Here is a 27,307-nt window from a genome sequence, read left to right on the forward strand (position 1 = left end):
GCACTTTACCCCCGAAAAAGCAGTGTTGCACCCTTCTGAAAACATAGCTGTAAAATTGTGAAGTTGCAAGCGACTTGCCAGGCATAAAGTCACTTAACCCCTTAGTTCTTTCTTACTTTTTTTTTATTGCAGAAGACTTCAGGTCAAGCGTTGAGATGCTGTAAGGTGGTAACGCCTCTACCTTTACAAACCATACTTTTACACGATAGTTGCAACTGCACATTTTGAGGCCTATTAAACTGCTATTCATCAGTGATTTATCGAACACAGAATTAAAAAAAACACATCTCAGTTAAAGACTTGGACAGTAAAAAGTTTAATCAAATCTAAATTTGAGTCCTCGATTCTAAAAGAAATGAAAAATAGCACACAATGTTACGAGGCTTTATTTGGACAAATGAAAATGCTTTGAAACAGGGTAAATGAAACCAGAAAAACAATAAATATTGTACTCGGTCCTTATAAACTAAAAAGGCATACATCGTCCCTCTTCCAGGCCAATCTGCAAAAGTACTACCACTTTCCGTCCCCTTGGTACTACAGCCACATCCATAAACAATCTTAGCTGAAACGTAAGCAAATGAAAGTTTATATTTAGGCTTAGCACAAAAAAAACAAGAGTCTGCTACGATTTTCCAGCACAACTCTGTCTTTGATACACGGAGTGATTTTTGTTTTAGCTTAACATGTGGCTTTCACCAACATTTGAGGTAAACCACAAACTCCGCTCCTGCTCAGTTGTGCCATGTGTGGAGGAGCAATCCTTGTAGGATCCCGTTTTTCTCCGTTGTAATGTCTATGGATAACACATTGACAGATTGCAATGACTTTCAAGCTTTAATTTCAGGAGCTGTGTTAAAGATGCCTTCTGTATTTTCAGCAACAAGCTCTTCTGCAGATTAAAAAAAAGAGAAACAAGAGTTTGTAAACTGTTGACTTAACACAATAAACGAAAGGTATCGCAGGAGCTAACAACATTTTCAAGGCAACAATTTACTTCCTTGCATGTAGTTTGACATATTTAATATAAAACAATTAAAGAAACTAGGAAGCCAAGCTCACAAGCATAATCATATTTAGTCACTAATTTGGGGCACCACCACCACTAGTGTTAGGACTCGTCCCCTGTACAATGACTGGGTCAAAGTTGGCATCTCTGGGGTGCCTAAACTGAAGCCATAGCATCTCATCTTAAATCATAGGTCTCAAAGCAACATTTTCAAGGTCTACTGTTTTTTTTGTTGCAGATCTGCTATCCACATGCTGCTCCCAAGTGAATGGCTTGATGTGCAGAAGGGGACAGGACAGTTACAGGACTGTAAATTATAGTCCCAGTAAAACTTTCAATGCCAAAACCAGGGATCACAAGTACATAAAGATAAGACATGCTGTCTCGCTGCCAATTATCTCAGATCTGAAAACTTTAAAAAGTTGAGATGTGCAGGGTGGAGCCTTTTGATGTTTTTACTTTTACTAAACCACAATACCTTGAGTATTTGAAATCAATATTTTCTTTGAGGACTCATTTTGATGAAGCCTCAGTCATAAAACAGTTTGGTTTATATGGGTCCATTGGCTACTGTATGATGGATTGTTTGCACAGGTACGATGTTAATTCACCGCCCGTTTTCTTTTGCTGAAAATGTTTTGCCGGGAAAAAAAACATTTAAAAATATGGGGGCACATAAGGGTGGGGTGGTGTATAGGGAATACATAGTGGAAGAAGGGTTGGGGGACCCCCACAATAAACATTTTAAACAATATTTTCAGCAAAGAAAGCAGCAAAAAGATAACTGGGGATGAATGAACATTGAAACTTTGTGCATGTGGTAATATAATCTGGTTAAATTTGTATTCCAGCATCTGTGGCAGATTTGTGCATCTCATGCCCTATAGTGGGAGACTCTGCTCTGTGTAGTTCTCACAAGAGGCAACATGTGACTTGATGGGCGGTGTGGTAACAGTCCAGGAATCATGGAGGCATCATCAAGTTAAAAATTAAACAAGTTACTTACCTTTAACTCTTGTTGTCCATCATGGGTCTTACATGGATTCAAATGCTATAAATATTCCGTTATCTTTACTAGTTCGCCCAGGCCCAACGCTGGTACGCATCTAGGGAGCCTTCTTCTCTGAAGTCCCTGAACACTTCTACCAACTCTAAAGTCTGTTACATACCTGCCAGCTGAGAAATCCTCTGGAATTCACTGCCTATTCATGTTCTGCCTACAGAGGCACCATGTTCTGCCTCCGACAACATTCATGCCCTAGATTAGGAAAGGACCAAAAATGCCTTGCAAAGTAGTTGCAAAGTACTTACTAGGTGTTGCAACTGTGTATTCCCCAAAAATATAAGTTACAAAGTTATGACTTGCATGAGAATTGCTCGATGCCATTCTGAAAAGTATAACAAAGTTATTTGCTTAGCTTTGAATTGTGTTACACTATTCTAGAAAGTAATGTTCATAGTAGAACTGTATTATTGCTTGAAACAGATGTGTAGCCGTTTACTTCCAATAGTCTGCTTACCTTGAATTGCATACAGATATTGTAAATGTGGTTTATACTTTGGTTTACTTACCATAAGTATTGTGTTGGTTTTTATATTACATTTATAACTTCTACTAGTACTTCCCTTCCCTGACACAGATATAGAGATATATACATACCCATACTCACTGTAATCGTATTTGATGCTTGGATCTGCTTAGATTCCCATGCTGTGCATAGGCCGACATCTAGTGGAAGCTGCAGAGTATTACAGTGGTTTTCAAAACTCAAAAAAGGGACGTCAACAGGGCGTGCCAGTAATACTATCCCTAGTGTGACGTCCAATGTACCCATGATCCCTCATGTGTCGAGGTTACTCAGATTGTTAATTTTCCGACATTAGGTAGCATGAGGTGTAGCGCGAGTATAGTTGTATCCAAGCAGATATGTATCAGAAGCTCATAAGCATCCATGCACCTTCTCTCCGAGGGGAGGAAGGGTGGGTCGCATGTGAATTTAAGCAGATACAAGTATCAGAAATACGATTACGGTGAGTAGTGTATCCCTTCTGAGGCTTAGATCACATGCTGTGCATAGATTAGCGAGCAGTGGAAGAACGAAGTGGGATGTGAGAAGGTTCATGAGCGAATAAATGTCTTAGAACCGCTTGTCCCACTTGTTTATCTGTCTTGGAAGGAGTATCAATGCAGTAGTGCTGAGTGAAAGTATGTATTGAGCTCCATGTAGCTGCTTTGCAAATACTGTCTAAGGGGACATTTGCAATGAAAGCCAGAGTGGCTCCAGTACCCCTTGTGGAGTGGGCCATTGGCGTAAAAGGCAGCGTCTTATCTGATAGGGAATAGCACAGATGGATACATCTGACTATCCACCTAGAGATGGCAATTTTAGAGATGCGATCACCTTCTCTGCCTGGCGCTATGGAGACAAACAGTTGATCAGTCTTTCTTAGCAGTCTGGTCTTGTCTACATAGTAGAGGCCCACTCTCCTCACAGCTAGTGTGAGGAGTTTTACCCTGGAGCTTTTAGGTTCATGGAAGAAAGCCGGTAGCTCAATAGACTGGTTTACATGAAATTTGGAGATGAACTTCGGTGAGAACCTAGGGCGAGTGCGTAAAACCAGTTAATCCTTATGAATAGTAAAGAAAGGATCCTGCACTGACAAGAGCTTGAATTTCACTGACCCTTCTTATGGAGGTGATGGCTACTAAGAAGGCAGTTTTATAAGTCAGGTGTTTGAGATTAGATTTGTGCATGGGCTCAAAGTGAGGTCCCATGAGCTTGGCAAGTACCACATTAAGGGCCCAACCTGGTGGTGGGTTAGAAATTAGAGGGTGGAGTCTTTTTACCCCTTTCATAAATCTTTTAACGACTGCCACTTTCCACCATGACGCCTTGTTATGGGAAGAGGTGTAGGCTGATAAAGCTACCAGGTGAACTTTAAGTGGGTTAAACACTAACCCTGCATCCAGTAGGTGGAGCATATAGGTGACATTAGGAGTACAATGAACTGGGTTGATTTGCTTATTCTGGCACCAAATAACGAATCGTTTCCATTTGTCATAGCAACAGTGCTTTGTGTTAGATTTTCTTGATTCTTTCAAGATATCCATACATCTCTGGGGTAGATTGAGATGTCCGAACTCACTTCAAGAGCCATGCTGCCAAGTTCGAGTTGGGCTGAGGATGCACCGTTAGCCCCTCGTGCTGGGAGAGTAGGTTGTACCGGCACAGGAGTTTGATGGGGTCAGACACCGCTAGTTTGCGTAGGTGTGATACCATGGTTGTCTCGCCCACATAGGAGCAACCAGGATGAGAGTCATCAGTTCCCTGTGGATCTTGTTCACCACTTTCCTCAGAGGGGTTGGTGGAAAAGCATAGGCAAACATCCTTCACCAATTCATCCATTGGCGTTCCCCTTGGAGCCTGGCTGGGGGAACCTGGATGCGAAGTCTGGGCATTGTCTGTTTTCGCTTGTGGCGAATAGGTCTATAGTGGGGGAAACCCCATTGAGAGAAGAGGTCTCCTACAACTTTGTGTAGTCGCCACTCGTGGACCTCTGTGAGGGGATCTCTGCTCAGAGCATCTGCTAGCGAGTTGAGTTCCCCTGGAACATGGTGGGCTCACAAGTAAATCTTGCGTTCGAGTGCCCATTTCCGAATTTTCTGGGCAAGCTTTAACAGATTGGAAAACGAGTGCCCCCTTGTTTAAGTAAAACATTGTGCAGATCCTAACAGACAGCACAACTGCAAACTGGTTGGACAGGAGGGGTTTGAATGCCCGAAGCGCTCTGAAGACTGCCAGAAGTTCTAGCAGATTGATGTGGTTCTGAGCCACTGTGTGAGACCAGAGACCATGAGCTGTAGGGTGAAGGAAGTGGGCTCCCCACCCTGCGAGGGAGATATCTTGTGACTACGGCCTGTATCTCTGGATCGTAGAAGGGTTTCCCCTTCGTAAGATTCACTGGTCCACCAGCGAAGACTCTGTGCTAATGTTGGCGAAACGACCACTATGAAAATCGTCCCACTGACCACTTGCTTGAGACCACTGTTTCACCAACCCTTCCTGCATGGGTCGCAGGCGCACATGGGGGGGGAAATCAGGTGCGCATGGGGAACCAGGTGAATGCAAGATGCCATCATGCCTAGCAAACGCATAGCTTTGCGCACCCTTTTTTGGCAACTGGCCTGATATTGAGGAATTTGCAGCAACATATTTCAAATTCTTTCCTCTGATGGAAAGGCCAATCCCTCTTGGGTATTTAGGACAGCTCCCATGAACTGTTTTGAGGTGCTTGGCACCAGGCTTGATTTTTTTTTCTCGTTGATTGAGAAGACCAATTGGAAGAGGAGGTCGATTGTTTTGTAGGTTTAGTCTGCAAATTAGGGGGACTCCCCTGTAATGAGCCAGTCGTCTAGGTAAGGGTACACTGGGATTGCCTCCCTGCGCAAGTGTGCTGCCACCACCGCTAGTACATTGGTGAATACCCTTGGAGCCGAGGCTATTCTGAAGGGAAGCACCTTGAATTGGTAGTGCTGGTTGTCTATCTTGAAACGCAAGAATCTTCTGTGCGTTGGGAACATTGAAATATGAAAATAGGCATCTTACATATCCAATGTTGCCATGTAATCCTTTTTTAGTAGGGGGATTACCTCTTGTAGTCATGCAGAATTTTTGTGGCTTGACACTTATTTGCAGGGTGCAAATCTAATACTGGGCCCATTGTCAGATTTTTTTTTGGCACAAGGAAGTAGGTTGAATAAACACCCCTGTTTACATGGTTGGCCGGGACGAGTTCTATGGCGTCCTTTGCTAGCAGAACAGCTATCTCGAGGAGCATCTTTTGATGTTCCAGCAAGTGTACCTTCCGTCGTGGAGGATGGTCGTGGGGGCGCCCTAGCAACTCTATACAGTATCCTCTGGACAGCACCTATCTGTCCAAAGTGATCACCTCCCATGCGTGCGAGGAAATGGAAATGCGCCCCCTACTTGGGAAGCATGGGAGGGGACCTGAAGCGGAACGTCAGTTTGTTGGGTGGCGTACCACCTCTGGCGGGGTTGCCTCTACCTCTAGAGCGGCCCCTGCTCTGTCCTTTGGGGAAGCCGTGAGGATTGGGATTGATTGTTGCCCCATGAGGTTCCCTGATTCTGGTAATAGTTTGAACCTCTTTGGGAACTTTAGCCCCGAAAGCAGCAAAAATTGTTGTTCCCATCTGTCCAGAGGGTTTAGTGGCGAGTTGGCCAAGAGATTTTAGGGTCTCGTACTCATCCTTAAAGGTTTTTAAAGCTTCCTCTACTGCCTTGCCGAATAGTACTTTCAGCTCTAACGGCATATCTATGAGAGTGGCTTGGGTTTCAGGTTTGAGCACCCGACTGCCTTAGCCAAGCGTGAGGCTTTAGAACGGTGCCTTCAGGGAGTAACCTTCCAGCATTATCTGCCGCATCAAAGTTTGTCTTTAGTATGCATCCTGATAGACTTTCCATCTGCTGCCAGTTGAGCCAACTGGCTCTTTAGGGGTACGGGTGCGGAGGATACCAAAGCAGATACCTCCTCCCACTGATGGCAATTGTAGCTTGCCAAAAGAGTGGCACTGTTGGCAATTCGTGCCTGGTAGGCAGAAGTGGAGGCAACCTTTCTACCCAGAGCGTATAGTCTTTTACTCTCTTTATCAGGAGGTGCTTCAGAGGAAGCAAGCAGTGTACCTGCCCTCTTTCTGTTGGTTGTTACGACCAGGGAATCCGGTTTTAATTGGCCCCTAATGTACAGGGGATCGGAGGGTGCGGCACGGAACAATTTCTCGGCTCACAGATTAACCGCATGAGTGAGATTTGGGGTTACCAGCGAGGGATCAATCCTATGCTGGATGGATTTTATTATAGGGATAGCCTGAGTAATGGCTCCCTTGTCTCCTAGGATCTCTTCAGCAAAATCCTTGTCTTCTTAGACACCCCGCGTATCAATATGAAAATGGGCAGCTGCCTTAGCAAGTACCTCATTGAGGAGTGGTTGCCCGTCTACCGGCGAGTCATGCACCGGGGGGGGGTCTTTGGGGAGTCAAGATTGTAGGCATCAGCCTCATCCTCCTCCTGGTCCTCGTCATCCCCATAATAAGAGACCCCTGTCTTGTCTTCCACCATTTGTGGTTCTGTTTCATCACAATATGAATCAGAGTGGTAGGATTCAACCACAAAGGAGTCTGTGACCAAGCCCTGAGCCGGGGCGTCAGAGCAGAGTTTTGTTTAGCAGGGGGCTGAGAGGATTTAGGTATTGCCCTAGACCCCGAAGGGGCAAAGGTAGCCGGGTGTTGGCATAACTATGAAAGTAATTTGGGTCCATTTCATAGAAGTCAGCCATAAAGGACATCCTTCTCATGACCCCATCAATATCAGCTGAGTCCATTTTCTGGAGCTAGGAATAACAACCACCTGTTCTAGTTCCTCATCAATGCCCATATCGTGAGCAGTGAGAGGAATGACTATACCTTTATTGGTAGGGTCAGAGACCTTGGGCTTTTCTATTGATTTAGAGGCCTTCTAGTTTCCCTTTATGAACATGCTGTTCTGAAGATGACCTTTTATGTTGTTTATTCCCCTTCCCATGACTAAAGGAATGTTTTCCAGTGTTTTTAGGGGCCTCCGTGGGATTTTAACGCCTCGCGTCAAGTTTTGGAGGTGGTATTCGAGGAAGGACGTCGAATCTCAGGTGTAGAGGCTACGCGTCTTGTTTGTTTGTTTTATTTCTAATGCGCTCCAGACCCATAGGTAGAAGGGCGCAGCAGGTAGGATAATGCGAAACTTACATTGTTACAGATTATACAGGATACAGTAAAAGTTATACATATTATACAAGATACAGTAATGGATATTATAGGTATTATACAAGTTATACAATTTATACAAGATACAGTAATAGTATACAAATGTGCAGGACCATCATCGTGCAAGTCGATGAGTTACATAGAGGATGGTACGCATAACATAGACGAGACAGAGGAGAGGGACAAGTGTCAGGTCTGGGAATATTATAAACCTATATCTAGTGGTCGTTGGAGATAAGATATTGGATAACATTCCTTCTGAATAGTGGGTACAGCTGATCTGCTCTTAGATCGTTGGGTAATAGATTCCAGGTTTTGGCCGCCTTCACAGGGAAACTATTCCCACCGACCGTGGTAAGTTTAAATCTAGGTACTACCAGACAGTTCGTATTGGTAGCTCTGATAGGTCTAATGGAGGTCTTTTTTGTATTTTGTTCGTAAGGTAGCTTGGGTCGGCGTTGTTAAGAGCTTTATGTGTCAAGGAGATCATTTTTAATTGAATTTTGTGGTTTGTAGATAGCCATTTGTGTTGACGTCTAATGGAGATGTGTGTTCTTTTATTTATGCCAAGCGCTGCTCGCAAAGCATTGTTTTGGAGCGTTTGAAGTTTCTGTATGGTAGATTTGTTGGCGCCACTGTAAAGGGCATTACAGTAGTCGATCCTGGAAAGGATAAGTGCTCTAGCCAGGATCATGCAACTGCCATTAGAGAGGAAAGGCGTGCCTGCTCTTATCAGTTTGCAGGTGTATGCGGTGGTGGAGGCCAAGGATTTTAGTTGTTTGTCGAATGATAGTGTGGAATCCAAGTAGAAACCGAGGGTTTTTACTTCCTTGGAGACCCTGATAGACCCTGATAGGATTTCCATCAATATTGAAGGAGGAGAATTCCTGACCTAATTTTTTGGTGTTCATATGTGTTCCCAGGATTATCAACTCCGTCTTGTCGTCATTCAAGCACAAGCCATGTGTGGCCATCCATGCTTGAACAACGAGATATACCCTATTCACCAATTCCGAGTCCTTCCTATGATCCCCAGAAAGCGGGAGGAGAATCTGTGTATCATCTGCATAGTTAGTGTAGGTGATACCCTGAAGGTCTAGATCATCGAACAAGGGTTTGGTGAAGATATTGTATAGGGTAGGCGAGACACAGGAACCCTGGGGAACGCCACATAATATAGTGGTAGGGTCAGCTGCGGCTGATGGGGAAAAAACTCATTGTTCTTTCTCTGAGGAAGGATTCGAGCCATTTGATGGCCTCAGGAGAGAAATGGGCAGCAGAGTCCAGGTGTTTGCAGAGTACCTTGTGATCAACCAAGTCGAATGCTACTGAGAGATCAAGTAGGAGCAAGAGTGCTGTTCCTCCTCCATTCCTTAGCTCGTCGACCTGCGTCTTTAAATCAATTAAGGCGGTTTCCGTTCCATGAAGTGGACGGAAACCAGATTGTCTTGCTCCTAGGAGCTTATACAGGTCAAGGTGTTTTTGTATCTGAATATAGGCAGCTTTGTCCAATAGTTTGAGGAGGAATGGCACAGTGGTAATGGGGCGGTAGTTGGTTGGGATAAGTGGGTCTAATGTCTGTTTTTTGAGAAGTGGGAGCACCCAGGAATGTTTTAAATTGGCTGGGATAGTGCCTGATGTGAAGGAGGCATTGATTAATTTAGAAATAAATGGTGAGAGGTCTCTGGCAGCGTCTTTTATTAACTGTGCTGGGCAAGTATCGCCCTTGCAGTTAGATGGTTTGAGTTAAAGGATGATTTTTTCTACTTCTAGTGGGGATGTTTTGGAGAAGTGAAATTTGTTGTTTGCCTCTGGTGGGATACTATGTGTAGAGGTATTAGGGGAGTGCTGAAGGTTGAGCATATCTTTTTTTTGTTGTATTTTGGTTTGAAGTGTATTGATTTTATTTGCTAGCGCATTTTGAATATCTGTGCACCAAGTCTTATCCTTGGTAACAGTCTGGTGTGGCTATTGGTGACTAATTCCTTCAGTATGGCGAAGAGTTCTCTCATGCTAGAATTAGAGTTGGTGATACGTTCATCATAGGAATTCTTTTTGGCAAGGTTCACTTCTTTTTTAAAGTGAGAGGAGATGGAGGATACTTTTGCTTTATTTTCGATAGAGGGACATAGTCTCCAGGAATTTTCACTTTCTTTTTAGGAGTCGTAAATCTCTCAATTGGGGAGTGAACCATTTGTTAAGGTGCGCTTTAGGTTTGCTTTTTCTAAGTTTGAGCGGGGCGATTTTGTCCAGTGTGTTGAGCATAATCTTGTTATATTCTTCAACTAGAGTACTAGGGTCTAGATTGTCAGATAGAGCGTTTAACGTGGGTAGGATGGCGGGGATGACTTTTTCCGCTGTAATACTCTTTTTGTTTCTGGTTAGACAAGGCGGTGCTAACAATGGGACCGGAGAGGGTCTGGCTGTAGATAGGTTAAAGGTTACGAGAGAGTGATCTGTCCATGATTGGGGAGAGATGGAAGTGATAGAGGCTGTGCAGTTGTAATCTGCTATCCAGTCTAGTGTTCTCCCTTTGGAGTGAGTGGGTCTGTTGACTTTCTGAAACAGGCCTGATGCATTGATGGTATTGGCTATGTCTGAGGCTTGTTTGTCCATAGGGTCATTAAAGCCAAGGTTAAAATCTCCTAATAATAGAAGCTGGGAGGTAGGTTTAAGGTTGTTGGTGATCAGGCTATGCAAGTCCTCGTCGAAGGTACCGAGAGGACCTGGGGGTCTACAAATTAGGTGGATGGTGAGGGTTTGTATGTTATTTATCTGGAATTTGACAGATATTTTCACAGGATTGTAGGATTTGAGGAGGGGATGTTCTGAGAGAGAGGCTCAATTTGGAGATGATGGCAATTCCACCACCTCGTGTGCCATCCCTATCTTGTCTTGTAATGGTGTAGCCTTCTGGAATGGCTAGCATTAGCGATGGTCCAGCTGCGTTATGTAGCCAGGTCTAGGTTACTGCCAGGAAGTCCAGATTGTGTTCTGTAATGAGGTCGGCTATGTCAAGGGCATGGGCGACAAGGGATCTCGCATTAAGGAGTGCTCCTTTGAGTACTAGCGTCTCTTTGGACATGTTTGCTTGGCTAGGGGTACTTAAGTTGGTATCTGAGGTCTTGAACTTTTGTGTTTTGATTGTGGTGACATTTGTTGTTACCGTCTGGTGTGGTTTATGTGGGTAATTTGTTTTTAGGTTGGTTGATGGTAAGGTTCTTCTAGGTGGTTCATAAAGTTGTGTGAGTCTTGCGCGAAGTTTAAGATTTCTGTCTAGTAAGGTGCGTGGGAGGGAGGTGAAGGTTTCACCTCTGGTACTAATATTATTTGGTGGAGAGTTGGTAGGGTTATTAGTCACTATGTTGGGCAACGTATGTAGGGCGGGGTCTGATATCGAGGCAGGAGATGCCGTAAGGTGTTCTTGGGTCATGGTGATAAAACTTAGAGTAACAGCTATAATGCTGTAGTGCAATAATGGATGCAGAATTTTTAGTGAGTGCAGATATGTGCACGTGGGTGCTTAGGACTATAGGCAGGGTGGGGCGTTCACTAACAAGGCACAAATGGATGTTCAGTGGCAAGGTGCATATGGGCGTTCAGTAGCGAGGCACATATAGGCTGGGTAGGGAGTTCACTAACAAGGCATAAGTGGGCATTCAATGGCAAGGTGCAAATGGGCGTTCAGTAGCGAGGCACATATAGGCTAGGTGGGGCGTTCACTAACAAGGCTCAAATGGGCAATTCAGTAGCAAGGCACAGCTGGGCTAGGTGAGGCATTCGCTAACAAGGCACAAATGGGCAATTCGGTAGCAAGGCACAACTGGGCTAGGTGAGACATTCACTAACAAGGCATAAGTAGGTTAGGTGAGGCATTCACTAATAAAGCATACCTAGGGCGCAACAAGGTCCAACACAAGGCTCAGCATAGGTTAAATGTGGTCGAATGGTGACCATAGGGCACAGCACAGGGCTCAGCAAAGGTTAAATGTGGTCAAATGGCGACCATAGGGCACAACACAGGGCTCAGCAAAGGTTAAATGTGGTCGAATGGCGACCATAGGGCACAACACGGGGCTCAGCAAAGGTTAAATGTGGTCTAATGGCGACCATAGGGCACAACACAGGGCTCAGCAAAGGTTAAATGTGGTTGAATGGCGACCATAGGGCACAACACGGGGCTCAGCAAAGGTTAAATGTGGTCGAATGGCGACCATAGGGCACAACACAGGGCTCCGCAAAGGTTAAATGTGGTCGAATGGTGACCATAGGGCACCACACAGGGCTCAGCATAGGGCACAACACAGGGCTCAGCATAGGTCAAAGGGAAACTGGACAGGACCATGGGGCACAATATGTGATACTATGGAGGAGCAGATCACTTCGAGAAATCACAATAGCAGGATAGAGGGTTGAATCGTCATCTGACGATCGGGCCTCTGGGACTATTGATAGTCCTTTATCAACCGAGGACGGTTGGTTTTTGGTATGAGGCGAACAGGAACACCCAGAGGTGGTGGTGCTTTATTGGCGTCTTCCGCTGCCGATCGCTCGACATGCGTGTCGAGTCACGGCAGGGGCTGATGTGTTTAGTAGGGGTAGTATGTGTAGCACTCTTGCCGCCAGGTGCTGTCCCCACAACGTGGCCATCGGACAGTCCGTCCGGTCCGAAGTCATCCCTTTGCCCTCGCCATCGCTGAATGTCCCCTCCACTTCCATGGCCTCTAGCTGCCTGGCGTAGTGGGCCCAGCCTTTAGTTAAGCGGTCCTTAAGGGTTTTTGGCTTGACGAGCTTGCAAGCTCGACAGGTAGCCTTGGGATGTTCTCGTGGGAGAGACAGAATGCACGTTTTGTGCTCATCCACCCAGGGGCACTTCCAATTACACTTAGGGCTGAATTTGAATGGAGTACTCTCCTAATGTTACAAAATGGCAGCGGGCGGTTATATGAAGGAAAAAGGTGGGAAAGAAGCCTGTATGACCACCCCCACTCTCCCTACTGTACAGGGCCGAGGCCAGAGGTCCATCGTGGCAGTCCCCAACAGCTGGCTTCCTCGATCTTCACCGGCATTGATCTTCGGCGTAGGGTGGAAGTGAACGGGGAAGTTTATTAACAGTAATTGTAAGTATAAACTGCTACGGCCGAGGGACCTCTGCAACATGTGTCCGAGTAGTACGGCGGAAAAAAAAAACAATCTGTGTCCTACACGCATGAGGGATCATGGGTACAGGGGATATCACACTAGGGATAGTATTACTGGCACGCCCTGGTTCATATGACATGCATTACTCACCGTAATAGCATTTGATGATTTTATCTGCTTAGATTCACATGCTATGCATATGGTCCGACATCCAGCGTTAACCGCAGAGTATTGCATCTTGTCTTTGGGGGACCGAAAGGGGACTTCGGCATAGGCGTGTCCGTAACACTATCCCTATTGTGACGTGTAGTGTACCCAAAATCCCTCACACGCCGAGGTCCCTCCGATTGTATTTTTTCGGCCATGAGGGAGCCCAAGGCTATAGTGAGTGAGTACATAAAGAGAGAAAGTATTAAGATGTCTATGTTCCTTCCACCCCGAGCGGGGAGGTAGGGAGGGCGCATGTGAATCTAAGCAGATACAATCAGAAATGCTATTACAGTGAGTAATGCATGTCTTCTGATGCTTGTTAATCTGCTTAGAATCATGCTGTGCATAGACTAGCAAGCAGTACTCCGAGTTCGAGGTGGGTTGTGAGAAGGAACAGTAGAGAAAAGAGGTCTTAGTACTGCTTGTCCCACCTGAGAATCAGTCCTACAATGAGTGTCTAGGCAATAGTGTTTTGTAAAGGTGCGTACAGAACTCCAGGTTGCCGCTTTGCAAATGGACGAGAGGAACATTTGCAATGAATGCTATGGATGCCCTGGTGCCTCGAGTAGAATGTGCTCTAGGCTTGAAGGGCAGTTCTCTCTTAGCAAGAGTGCAACAGTGTGATGCATTTGACAATCCACCTCGAGATAGCTGATTTAGAGACAGGATCTACCAGCTGCCACTGAAAATAAGAACTGTTTAGTCGTCCTCAGTGGTTTAGTTCTTTCCAGGTAAAACAAGACTGCCATGCGCACATGCAGTGTATGTGGCCTTCTTTTGGCAAAGGTTAGTAGGGTTTTGGAAGAAAGTGGGTAGTTCGATTGATTGGTTCACATGGAACTTTGAGATGAATTTAGGCGCAAATCTGGAATGTGTGCACAGAACTACCTTATCTTTGTGGACTGTAACAAAGGGGTCTAGAACAGAAAGAGCCTGTAGTTCGCTAACCCTTCTGATAGCAGTGATAGCCACTAGGAAGGCTGTTTTATAAAGCGGGTCTTTCAGACTTGATTTATGCATAGGCTCAAAGGGAGCTCCCATGACCCTGGTCAAAACCACATTCATAGGCTGGGAGAGAAATGGGACGATAAATCCTCTTAATCCCTTCCATAAAGGCTTTAATCACCGGTATTTTCCACCAAAACACCTTTTGTTATGAAGTGGTGTAGGCTGACAGAGCAGCCAAATGAACCTTTAGGGAATTGAAGACTAACCCAGTGTCCGACAGATGGGTTAGATACAGCACAATGTGTGTGGGTGAGCAATCGATGGGATTGACGCCCTTGGAATTGCACCAGATGACAAAACCTTTCCATTTGCTGGCATAGCAATAACGTGTATTCGGTTTTCTCGCTTCCCCGAGTATGTCCATGCACCTCTGAGGGATTTGCAGGTGTCCAAACTATGACCTCAGGAGCCAAGCTGCTAAATTCAGGGTTTGTGGGCATGGGTGTAGTGTCTCCCCCTGTCCTGAGACAACATGTTGTACGGGCAGGGTAGTTTTACAGGTGGGGAGAGAGACATTTCCATCAGGAGAGCGAACCAGGGTTGGCGGGCCCACAAGGGGGCCCCTCAGTATCATGGTAACTGGTTCCTGCTGCATCTTGTGCACTATCTCTTGTTGAGAAGGGGAGTCGGGGGGGGGGGGGGGGGGGGTATAGAAACGTAGACAAATTTCCCCGACCATGTTATCCAGAGACCGTCCCCTTGGATCGGTTCTGGGGGTACCTGGAGGCGTAGCCTTGGCATTGGGTGTTCGCCTGAGTTGCAAACAAGTCGATCTCTGGGAAGTCCCATTCTGCGAAGACGTTGGATACAATGTCTTCGTGTATCCGCCATTCGTATTCTTCCGGCAGAGGAAAATCTCTGCCGAGTACGTCTGCCAGAAGATTGAGTTCTCCTGGTACATGTTGGGACAACAAAAACATCTTGTGTTTGAGAGCCCATATCCAAATGTTTTGTAACATCTTGGATAGCCCTGGAGATCGAGTGCCCCCCTGTTTGTTCAGGTAATACATTGCTGTAGTGCTGTCCGTTAAGACCGCCAGTAGTTCCAGCAGATTTATGTGTTTGGACGCTACACTCGGAGTCCAAACTCTGTGTGCAGTTTGATGGGATAGGCGAGTACCCCATCCTGTGAGGGATGAGTCTGTGGTTAGAGTGGCTTCCACTGCGGGGGTGGAGAATGGTTTCCCTATTATGAGGTTTTCCTTTGACCACCACCGGAGCGAGAGAACCAGGGCCTGCGAGACCACCACTAGATCGTCCCATTGTCCCCTGGCCTGCCACCACTGGCTGTTGAGCCACTCTTGCATTGACGCAGTTGCGCGTGAGGTACCAAATATATACATGACGCCATCATTCCTAGCAATCGCATTGCTCTGCGTATCGACACCTCTGGACCGGCTATATATTGAGGGATCTGAAACAGCATATTTTGGACCCTCTCGTTGGATGGGAAGATGAGGCCGTCCTTTGTTCGAATTAGAGCCCCTAGGAATTGCTTGACCTGGCTGGGGTCTAGGCTGGACGACTTCTCGTTGATGGAGAAGCCCAGTTGGAACAAAAGGTCTACAGTCCTTTGGGTATTTGAGCAGCATGTCTCGTAGGAATCTCCTGTTATGAGCCAATCGTCGAGGTAAGGGTTTACTGGGATGGACAACCTTCGCAGGTGGGCCCGCTGCCACTGCCAGTCTTTTGTGAATATCCTTGGCGCTGACGCTATGCCGAAGGGTAGCACGTTGAACTGGTAGCGTTTGCCCTCTATCATGAACCTGAGGTATTTCCTGTGCGATGGCAACATGAAAGTATGCATCTTTCATGTCCAGTGTTGCCATGTAATCTCCCTGTGAAAGCAGGGGAATTACCTCCTGTAAGGTCACCATACGTAATTTGAGGTTTGACAAATTTGTTCGCTGGGCGCAGATCTAGTACAGGGCGCATGGTTAAATCCTTTTTGGGTACAAGGAAGTACACTGAATAAATACCCTCCGTTACCTGTGATAGAGGCACAACCTCCCTTTTTCTAGTAGCAGTTCGACTTCTTGAAGGATGGCGAGGTGGTCTGGTGATTGGAGTCTTCGCCTTGGGGGTCTGAACGTAGGGGTTCGACTGAATTCTATGCAGTAACCGCGGGCTATGGTTGACAATACCCAGCGGTCTGTTATACCCTCCCATGCTGGTAGAAAAGATGTTAACCGGCCCCTGACCGGTGAAGCATGTATGGTGTTGGTAGCCGGTGAGCCTCTAGGAGTGGGGCCCGACCTCTTCCCTTGCCATGACGTTGCCCTCTTTGAGTTTATTGTCCGCTGGTTTCTTGAGTGGAGGACCAGTTGCCTGCTGAGGAGTACTGTTGCTGTTGGCTTTGTCGTTGGCCATGAAAAAAGCGTCTGTTGCCGTAACCTCGCTTATTAGGAGGCTTTGTGATCTGGTCTAGAGTCTTTAGGGTATCAAAACCCTTCTTAGCTGTCTCCAGTGTGTCGTCCACCGCCTTAACAAACAGGTTAGAGTCCTCAATTGGTTGGTTTTAAGCCAGAAACCCAGGCTTCACTCATCAACAAGAGTTCCTGAGCCAGACAGGACGCTTGGAAAGTACCCCCTGAACTAAAGACCGGCCAGCCGTCTCCACAGCATCTAGCATGTTCTTAATGATGCTCTGGTTAACCAGAGTACCTTCTGTTACAGTGAGTAACAAACCAGTTCATAAGGGCTCAGGGACTTCGAGGTCTTGGCGTAACTTTCCCCATTGGGCAACAGCGTAGCTTGCCAGTAAGGTATTGTTATTGGCAATTCTGGTGGAGAAAGCTGCCGAGGCTGTAATCCTCTTTCCCAGGGCGTAAAGCTTCTTTCCCTCCACGTCTGGGGGTGCTTCGCTAGTAGATAGCGGAACCCCTGCCCTTTTCCTTGTGGTGGGTACTACCAAGGAATCAGGCATTGAGTGACCCTTAATGTATAATGGGTCTGAGGAAAAGTCTTTCAATTCTTGGGTTGACCCCCTCCAACCAATGCAGGTGTTGATAAAGATTGAATAAGTCGTCTCTTGACTGAGGCGAGAAAGGGAATGGCCCGACTAGTAGGTGGTTTCTCCTTAATGATTCTCCACAAAGTCTATTTCTGGAGTAATTTCCCCTATATCAATTTCAAAATGTGCTGCTGCTTTTTACGTAGCAGCGCATTGAAAGTGGTTTGGTCATCTATAGGTGACAGTTTCCTGACTGGTGTGGTCGGAGGAGAGGACAGATCCAGAACGTCAGGGTCCGCTGACGCTCCTGGAGATTGCCAAGGCTGTGAGCCACCTCCGTCTGGGTCTTCTTTGAAGCCCCCTCCACCCATGTCTGGTATTCCTCAAAACCTTCTTCAGTGTCTTGTTGATCCTCAATATTTAGGAACTCTTCATCCTCCTGAAAGTGAGAGAGTCTTCTTCAGTGAGGTCTTATGTATTAATCTCCTCTTGAAGTGGGTCAAATAGTCTTGGGTATTTGGCCCTGAGGTCTTCATGCAGTATCTCTTGGGTGTTACATGTTCAGGGGTGGACATAAACCTAGTTTGTCCATACATGATTGAAATCTTTCTAAAGTCCACTGGGGTAACCCTGAATGGTCTGGAGGCATAAAGGGAAGCTCTTCCGCCTGTAGTCGTCAAGATCTCCCATAGCGTGGAGGATCTACTCCCTTCGCCCTCTGAGAAACCTTCTCATGGGCTAGGTCTTTCCTTCGACGGAAGGGGAGGTTCCTGCCTGCCTTCCGTCGGTTTCGGCGTCTCCCTGGCCTCGTGAGCGGGGCTCGGCGACGCCTTCACCGTCCGTCTGAGCATCAGTGGAGACTATTCTAGCCAAGCTCTCAACGACTAAACTGTCCGTCGAGGGCTCTTCTCGAACAGTCTTAGACGGTGCCGAGACATTTTTGCCGAGGCGCGTCTGGCGTTTTGGTGGTAGCACCCTTGTGGACGCCCAGTCGCTAGTCGCGTATGCGGTTGTGGGGAGGGCTTGCGACCCTTACGGTCGGCGGAGGCTGCCGGTAGGTCCGGCGTCTCCGTTGGCGCTTTCTTCGACTTAGTCGAAGGAGTGCCATGGGTTGTGTGTTTATCCTTATGTTTTCTATGTGCGTCGGCGGGGTGTACATACCCATAAGTAGGGCGTAAGCCGAACTTGTCGGGCCCGGGGACAGACGCGGAGGAGCGTGAACGCTCCTTACAGGGGTCAACAACCTCCGATACGGACGTAGTGTTATCACTGCCCCCCTTGTCACATTGGGCAGCGGTGGGTGAGGAATCAGCTTTAGACATAGCGTAGGCTGCCCGCCTCTTGACCCTGAGGTCCTTTAAAGTTTTTGGGTGAAGAAGTTTACAGGCCGCACAGCCGTCCTCATTGTGGTCGAGGGGTAAGCAGCGGTTACACCGCTTATGCTCAATCCTTCCATGTGAATTTGCCATTACAATGCAGGCAAAATCTAAAAGGAGTCCTCTCCATAGCTGAGGATACAGTTTAAGTGATAACGACCCTGAAGGAAAGGGGGGGGGGGGGGGGGGAGGGGGAGTGTGTGAAAGAGAAAGGAAATAGAAGTGTCCCCACGACCCCCCACTCTCCCTACTGTATAGGCCGGGCCACGTGTTTGGCAGCCTCGAAGGATCGCCTCTGTCGAAATCACTGCCGTTGAAGATCTTGATCGGCGGTGAAAACAGCTTAGCCGTCGAAGGAGGGTTACGATTTATCGATAACTTACAAAAAACGACCAAGGGTCGAATAAATGGTATTGGCAATTGGTCTCTAACAAGCTCCGCATTAAGGCAACCAGTATTCTGGGCGGAAAAAAACAACCTGAGGGACCTCGACGCATGAGGGATTTTGGGTACACTGCCCGTCACTATAAGGATAGTATTGCAGACACACCTATGTCGACGTCCCCTTATCGACTACGAAAAACAAAATGCAATGCTCTGCAGTGACCACTAGATGTCGGACTATGCACAGCATGTTAATCTGCTTAGAATCACAAGCATCAGAAAATATATACACATACATACACACACGGAAAAAGGGAGCACGACAATATAAAATAGTCACAGGATTCTTCTGCCTGTACAGTAATATAAATGATATGGACGCAAACTACACAGTTTTGGAGAGCTCCTAGAGAGGAAACAGGGTTACAAAATATTTAAAGCCAGGAGGGCTAACCAAGTTCAGGATAAATGTAGTCTTCCATTAGATGCATAAGGACATATTGCACTCCAATGAAGGAAAACATGTACCAAGAAATGATGCACTTTAACTCAAGAGGAGTAATACAGGGATATAGAAAATTTCAGTGGCAAATGCAAAAAAATCCAAGTCTTGGGGAAACGCCACGGAAGTGGTTTAAGGTGACTGGCAGAACCAAACAATCAGAGGCCATGTGGAACCAAGATGCTAAGTAACTTTCAACTCACAAGCCCAGGAGCCAAAGGCAAGTCAGGAAAGCCCCCAAAACACTGAGTGCAGCCCTTTTACAGATGTGTTAGAGGAGCCAGTCACCTAGGAACTTGAAAGCCAGACCAATGACACGACTGAAAAGAAAACCAAGCAGCCTTCACAGGAGTGGGACCACCCATATTCTAGCGCGCAGTTTGCTGGACAAGGCTGGGGCAGAACAACACTACAAAGACAACAGGCAGCTCAAACTAACAGAGGCAGGGTATTCGTAAAAGGCAGCAACTCCCTACCATAAGATGCAGGAGTAAGGCGGTAAAAAACAAGGAATCGACAGTAAACGACTCAGACTGGTCTAGCAGAGATCCCAGCTCATTAAACAAGGATGAGCAGTGAGAAGGACGAAGACAACCCAGGAAGGAAGTCCAGCATCCGAAAATCCAAACCGCTGCTAAAGGTAGCGAGACAACATCCCAGTTAGTATGGGCAAACTTGGTCTCAAAATGCATCAGCAGCATTTAAGCACCTAAATTCTTCAATAACTGAGTAAGTGAACCTGCAGAGTCCAACGGGATTAAGAAAAGTCCAGCAGGAAGTGTAATGGCAGACCTGTGGCTAGGGACTGGTCTAAACCAGTCCAAAACACTACCTAGGGTGGAGGGCTGGTCTCGAAGTGAACTAGTGTGCACAAAGGCCATTTTAGGCCTACTTCGCGGCTTCCCTAAACATAGAAAAGGCATAGAAACGAAACAGCCAAGTGCAGGACACATTAGTACCCCAAGGAATGCCAAAAAGGTACATTAAGCTACTAATGTGGAAATTCTGGCTTGCACCCACAGAGAAGTCAAAACTAAAGTAAACCTACCACCAGCCTACTCCCTAAAGCCAATGCAGGGTGATAACAATCACCCTACAGCTAAAATGTGGGGCTTCAAAAGCACCCCTGTCCTATGAGCCATATGGGCAACTTCAGGACCATATACTACACCAGCACGGACCATGGCAACGATGGTGTAGTGTGAGAAACCTGAAGGTGTCTCCCTAGCTAGTCCCCGGGGATCGGTCAACCAGGTGGCTAGGACACGGCCATCACTATTGGATCAAGTTCCTGGGGTGGACCAGTGAGGCAGGGTCACCTGGATGGGGGTCCTTGGGTACTGGGACATCTACGGGTGGGATGCAGCATCCCCTTCTTTCAACACTGCCCCCCCCCCCCTTTTCTGATATGAATACTTTAGCACAACACAAGAGACCATGGACTAACACCAGAGCCATTTACCCTGACATTTCCCAATACAACGGTCAGGCAAAGTCAGGCAATGGTCCAGAATCACGTACACCGGACAGCCCTTTCCCTTCCCCGCAGGGATAAAGGGTGGAGCATAACCGCACAGTACGAGCAAGGGAGACAGTGAGAGCTAACTCAGCACAGCAGTTCAAGAGGAGGTGTAAGACAGCAAATACTGAGATGGTGACAAGGAGAGTAGTGACCTTGCCTTTTCTGATCAAGGCCCGTGAAACCTCTGCAGACAAACATGAGATTGCGCACAAAGGCCAGCGTGTGTTGCAGCAGATGTCAATAGTACACAAGACCCTCCTACGCCGATTACCAGGCTGGGGAGAGAATATTGTCTCAGTGGTACCAACCTTTTCACCAAAGAGAAAGCCAAACGGTTCACCACAGCCGGTGAGAGGGGGGAGTCGATAAGAAACCGAACTGTGTTGAACAAAAAGTAGCAAAGCTAATTTGAACTTTGAAAGGTTTAAAGCACTATTGAGAAAAGAGGGGGAAAACCAGCAACAGAGGCATTGGGCACCGCGTGGGTGTTCACGCAGGAAACTCTGGGCAATTACCCAATGGTAGAGACTACCTTAACCAGAAGGCCTTGGGGAAGAGGTCAAAGTGGTCTAGTTAAATCTTCTGTAGCGTCAAGTCTTTGACCGACAGATTGTGACGGTAATGGAAATGAATACGCATGGTGAAATCAGTATATGAACAGTGCATTTGGAAGTTGGCAAGAGTGAACCCGGCAGAGGGAAGCCGACAAAGGAGTGAAGCCTGCAGAACTGTTTAAAAAGACATTAGGACTCATGAAAGTAAGAACTACTGGAAGACCAAGTGAATACCCCCCCACCTCTCCTTGTCAAGTGGTTCTGTGCCCAGCTGAGGGAGATCCAGGGGTGAAAAGTCCTCACCCCAAAGTCCCTTCGGAAAGGAACTTTGTTGTTGAATACATCAGGCCCTCGCAGGCAAGAGACTATTGAAAAGAGACCTAACCATCGAAGAACCCTATAGCTGGAAGGGAACCACCGGCTTGTGCTGAGAAAGCTCGAGCGTGGGCTGTGCTCCAAGGTCCCACTTTGTCCCGGGCTGAAAACCTGGGGAAGGGAGACCCCCTGGCAATTACATCCAGACTTATTCTTTGAAACACTTATTTCTTTATTGAAACCCTATCCTACACTTGTTTTGGTAAGGAATTGGCAATCGTTTTTTCTTTAGTATCGGCCCTTTTATTTTGACAACTCCACAAGGACTGTTCTTTTTTATTGGATAGTCGAAGCTTGTACATCATCTTGGATTTAGGTTTAGATTAGGCGTTTTTCCACCCTGTGTTTACAGTTTAATAAACACCTTTGAACTGTGATCACCTGTGTCTGTCTTTACTGTTGCCACCATGAGTTCCTTACAGTAGGCATGTGCCAAGCACTGCCATAATGATATCAACAGGCATTAACGGTAGCGGCTGTAACACAATCCAAAATGGTTGGCTTTCGCAATGCTCATCTTTTACAGCACCTGGGTGAAAGATACACATACTGCTTAAAAATCAAGTGGCCAAAGGCACACTTGGTTCTACCTTTTTATTACAGCAGTAACCATTTGCAGCTCCAAGACATTACATCTCAGAAGACAATAGAATTAACACAGGCAGGCACTTCAAGCACAATGCTTGATGTTTCTGCTTGTTGAAGCCTGCTCAAAGAGATCCCAGGAAGGGTTTTGGGCAGGGAGGATCAATAAGTGGGTGGGAATTGCCATAGGGTTTAGCATGTTAAGCCAATGGGTGGGTAAATAACCAAACAACTACAAGTTCTGTGTCCCATCTCATATCCCATCCAAGCTGTACTAGAATGTAATAGTTTTAGGAGGGTGCTTTATTGCCAGCTAATGGCTAAAAAACTTTAGAGACTGAAATGGCAGGGTGTATTACAGAAAAACAAGCCAAAGAACCTAAACACCAACAGGTTGGGGATGGCAGGGTAGGAAAAGTAAAAAAGCACGGAATCCATAAAAGGAGCAGTACCAACATGAATTATGGCCCAACAGAGTAGAATGATTGCACCTGGCAGCACACAAAGGTGAGCAAAGTTCCACTGTATGAAAATTGCATCGCTCAGTGACCCCTCCAGACACCAGAAACATTTGCTAGAGCTGAACAATGTGCACTTCCCGTTGACACTGGAGACAAAGAGGTTCACTTGAGGGTTACCCAAAGGGTCAATAACTTGTCCACATCAACTAGGCAGAGCTCCCAATTATGGAGTCCAATTCTGCCCGCTCAAGGCATCCACAATATGCTCTCCATGCCGGCAAGATGTACAGTGAACATAATTTCCCCAGAGCACAGAATCGCAGCTTCATCGCATCTCTACACAGTGGCAGAAATCCCCACACTGCTTACCTTGTTCAATTGATAGGTTCCCATACCTCGGCAAGGGACTACAGTGCCCTCATCCTTAGATGGTCCAGGTGAGAGACGCCTTTCAGGAAGGTGCCTGAAACATTAGATCAGGTCTAGGTTGCCATAGAAGCCATTCCCACAGTAGAATCTCTCCAGGCCTACCAACGAAGGGCCTCTGATACATAGTCTGGCACCAGTAATTGGTCAACCATGTCGCCCCGATACAGACCAACAATTAAGCAGCCACTAGAGCGAACTCATGCGCAACCAATCCTCCGGCACCACGAAGATGCAGGATGCCATGAGGCCCCGAAGATGGAGATCTACCATGGCCTGGACCAAACTTGGGACTGGAAGAGGCTAATCTCAAAACCCCCACTCTATCCCAGGGGAAGCCCTGCACGAGCAGGGCTCACTCAATTTACTCACCCACTCACTCACATTCGGGCTGTTTTTAGGAAGGGCGTGTGGCATTTCCAGAATTACTAGACCTTGAAGCAGGATTGTTTAACTTTCACTGCCCACTAGATGGCAGCAGACTGTCACTGAATTCAGTACAACTGGAAAAATCGGATTAGCTAGGTTCTCGCTAAATTTTTGAGAAGTGGATTGAGGGTGGGATTAAATTATCCTCTGGTGCCTAGAATGGTTCCCGCCCTGAGCAGAGTTCTGGGACTAAAGCACTGCATCAAAACCAGCGGTGCGCCGTTGACCTTTTTGCCTTGAAATGTTTTAAGCAGAGGAAGAATTTAGGAGGCCTGGATAATGTTTGTGCACAGATGTTTTGAGCTCAGACAGTACCCGTATCAGCTTCTTCGAAAGAAAATTGGAATAGCAGGAATCATTAGTGGAAGCTTCACTCTCCCTCAATTTATTCTACCCCAGTCATCTCATCTGGCTCCATGCATTTGCACTAGTGTGCATCTCAGAGTGCATTCTCAGACTGTCTTCCCATCTTCAGTCTTAATCACTCGCCCCCCTCTCGCTCTATCCCCATTTACTCTACAGCAAATTACTCTCACCACCTACCCCCACCTCCACCCCCCCCATGCTCGGTGTTCACTTCGCCTTCATAACCTTAGTCTCACTCCTTAATTTTATCCCCAACTCGTGCTACAATCTAACACGGTTTCCCATGTCATTAGCTATCCATGCTCCTGGTCTCCATTTCCTCTATTCTCCCTGTCCCTCTCCATCCGCTTTCCCTTTGTCCACACCCTCCCCCAATGTTCCTCTAATTGAGTACCTGCCTCACCAATTCCCCCCCCCCCTTTCCCTCACTCAGCCCTACAGATAAGGGTGAATCGCAAGTTTTACGCCCTAAAAATAGGCAAATATTGCCCAGAAAATAAAATATAGGAAACAGATTTAGTACTTTGTGCCCCTGCTTTTACTCACACAGCTCCAAGGATGTATTTGGAACAGTAGTGCACGTAGTACCAGATTAAGAAACTATTAATGCCTGATCAGAAGAAATAAACATGCATCTTTTAATGTGTATAAATATCTTTGCAAAGGAATAATTATTACAAAAACATTTGCTTTTTCCAGTTAAATCATTTGTACTCGTTAATAGAATTCTCCAGTTGGGGACTGGGCTTACATTTTTGCTCCCTAAAACAAAAACAAAAAAATCATTTTACTCCCAAATTTTAAAAATAGTTAAATAGGGAGCATGGCTTGGCGCCGGGGAGTATGGCTGCATGAACGCACCACTCCGGCATGTCAAATCCAGAGCCATCTTAAGCACATTTGGGGCCCTGGGCACGAACATCTTTGGGGCCCCCCTCCAGCAAACCAAAGGAATTAAGGGATCAAGAGTACTGGTCGCGCTCAGTCCCTATAGGTTGATATGCTGTCTCGCAGCACAATAAGCATGTTTACTCCATTTAAGTCCTCTTGCCCTCTTAATTCTTGCTCTAATCATAATGATAAACGAGTAGAATTTGAAGCCCAACATTAGCAGTCTACAAACGGGTTACTTTTCTAGTACATACAGGATACTTTTCATCTACAACATCCAGGAAGGTAGATGTTGCATTAATGAAGAACCGTATGTAAAAAGGTACATGTAACCCATAACAGACAGAACTCACATTGGCTGCCTTACAGAATGCAAAATTGCTCATGCATGGATAGAGACCACGAATTGGAAGCAAGGAGAACGCTACACATACCGTAGAATGGAAAGTGGAGGCAGATTAGAAGCTACGAAGAAGGTGTCTTTATCCAGACAGACTGAGACGGTTTTCAAATAGTGTTGCAATTAGATATCAAAAAGGAACACATGCTTATGGTGTGCGATACAAATATGCTCACTATTAACACAGTGAAACCATGAATGAGGCTTAATATGAAGATCAAACCATGAGAAGGAAATCACTTGGAAGGGATGACAATTTTGAAAGGTTTAGGGACTGGCCATATTGAGAGGTTAGGCAATACACGATTAAATGAGATGCCCAGGATCACACATTGGTTAAGGGGTGAAGCTGTGATGTGTGCCAACTCTGCAATTTATGCATTTGAACACGTTTTCCAGTTCTTACCATGAACTAAAGCAATCTCATTTTATAGAAAAAACGGACTTGTACAGTACACAAATCACATTACCAAAAATGACAATTTCTTTTTTTTTTTAACTTTTATTTTTGTCGGCAGAGGTTCACAAGACACAAACATCAAGGCAAGAAGCATAAACCAGGCAGATCATAAAGCAACACAATGATCGCAATACATTAGTTACAACAGTCATTTCAGAGCATCAGGGGGAAGGAGAACACAAAGGAGATCACGATGCATGGTCAGATGCCGGAGACAAGCCCGACCCAGGCGTGCTCCCACACTGATTGTTGAGGTATGTGTTAAATTCGCTCCAAATGTTCTTGGGGTGAGAACGGGCGGGCAGCATAGTCAAATATTCCTCCTCACAGTTTCAAGACCATGTGAGCAAACCCAGCCACTTCCTATGGACCGGGGTTGAGGAGGACTTCCAGCTCTGAAGTATACACTTCTTGGCAATCATACAGCTTATGTTTAAGAACTTTTTAAACCGCTTAGTGTCAGTCTTCCAGATCCCAAACAGTTCTGCTAAAGGATCGGGGTCAATTACAGTTTGTTACTGCAGTGAGTGTGTTCAGAACACCGTCCCAAAAGTCAGACAATTTGTTACAGGACCAGAACATATGTAAATGATCAGCTTCAGCCGCCTTGCAACGCGGACAGAGGTGTACCTCGGAGCGAGTAAACCCCAAAGTCCTACGTGGAGTATAATAAAGCCTATTAAGGAGCTTATATTGCATGGCGCGAAAACGGAAGTTGAGACTTTTTGGGTATGAAGGCACATATTCTCCCAGACTTCATCGGGTATTTCTAGGCCAAGTTCTGTCGCCCATCCACCCCGCGCCCCCAGAGATGGAGTGGGGGTGGTGGTGTCCTGCAGAATTTGATACAGTGAAGAGATGACACCCCGAGCACCGCCCGAGTTGGCGATATAAGCTATTGCCAGGTTATCTGGGGGTTCATCCGGAAATGAGGGCCATGTGGTGCGGAATGCGGTACGGAGCCTGTAGTATTGGAGAATCTCTAAGGGGGATCTGGTGTGCCCCGGTTTCCAAGTTTGGGGATCTATGAATCTACCCTCAGGATAGAAGTCAGACAGCGCCCGATATCCCAGCGCGCCCCAGTGTCGGGCCAAAGCTGCATCCAGCGTGGGTTCCAGGCCAGGGAAGGCCCACATAGGGAGCCATTTGTAGTACGGAGGAAGCCCGCCTGTCGAGTCTAGCAAGCGTGACCAGGCATACAGGGTCGCGGCAATGGGGTCAATAGGGGATGATGTAGAATCAAGGACATTATGTTGATACCAGCAGACGCTAGCCGCTCCAGCCCGACATGTGGGCGCACCGGGGAGCCGGGGTACCAATGAGTGGCATACTGGGCCTGGGCTGCAATCCAATAGAGTGTCAGGTCAGGAGCCTCAATTACCACCCCCCCCCCCGTTTGCCATGTCAGCCCACTTCTTGCGCACCGCACCAGAGTGC

The 27,307-nt window shown here is 46.6% G+C and overlaps 1 protein-coding gene across 1 annotated transcript in view; it reads right to left on the minus strand.

Annotated features, from left to right (window-relative positions):
- Positions 1-370: 370 nt before the first annotated feature.
- The window catches only part of STRAP (serine/threonine kinase receptor associated protein), a 177,370-nt gene continuing 150,433 nt past the window's right edge, over positions 371-27,307 (minus strand). The window contains exon 9 of the mRNA XM_069628378.1: positions 371-892. Coding sequence (XP_069484479.1) covers positions 831-892 — 62 coding nt within the window. The 3' untranslated portion in view covers positions 371-830. The remainder of the gene's footprint in view (positions 893-27,307) is intronic.

The sequence above is a fragment of the Ambystoma mexicanum genome, chromosome 12, assembly GCF_040938575.1.
Source record: "Ambystoma mexicanum isolate Mex_15411 chromosome 12, UKY_AmexF1_1, whole genome shotgun sequence".
Classification (NCBI taxonomy): domain Eukaryota; kingdom Metazoa; phylum Chordata; class Amphibia; order Caudata; family Ambystomatidae; genus Ambystoma; species Ambystoma mexicanum.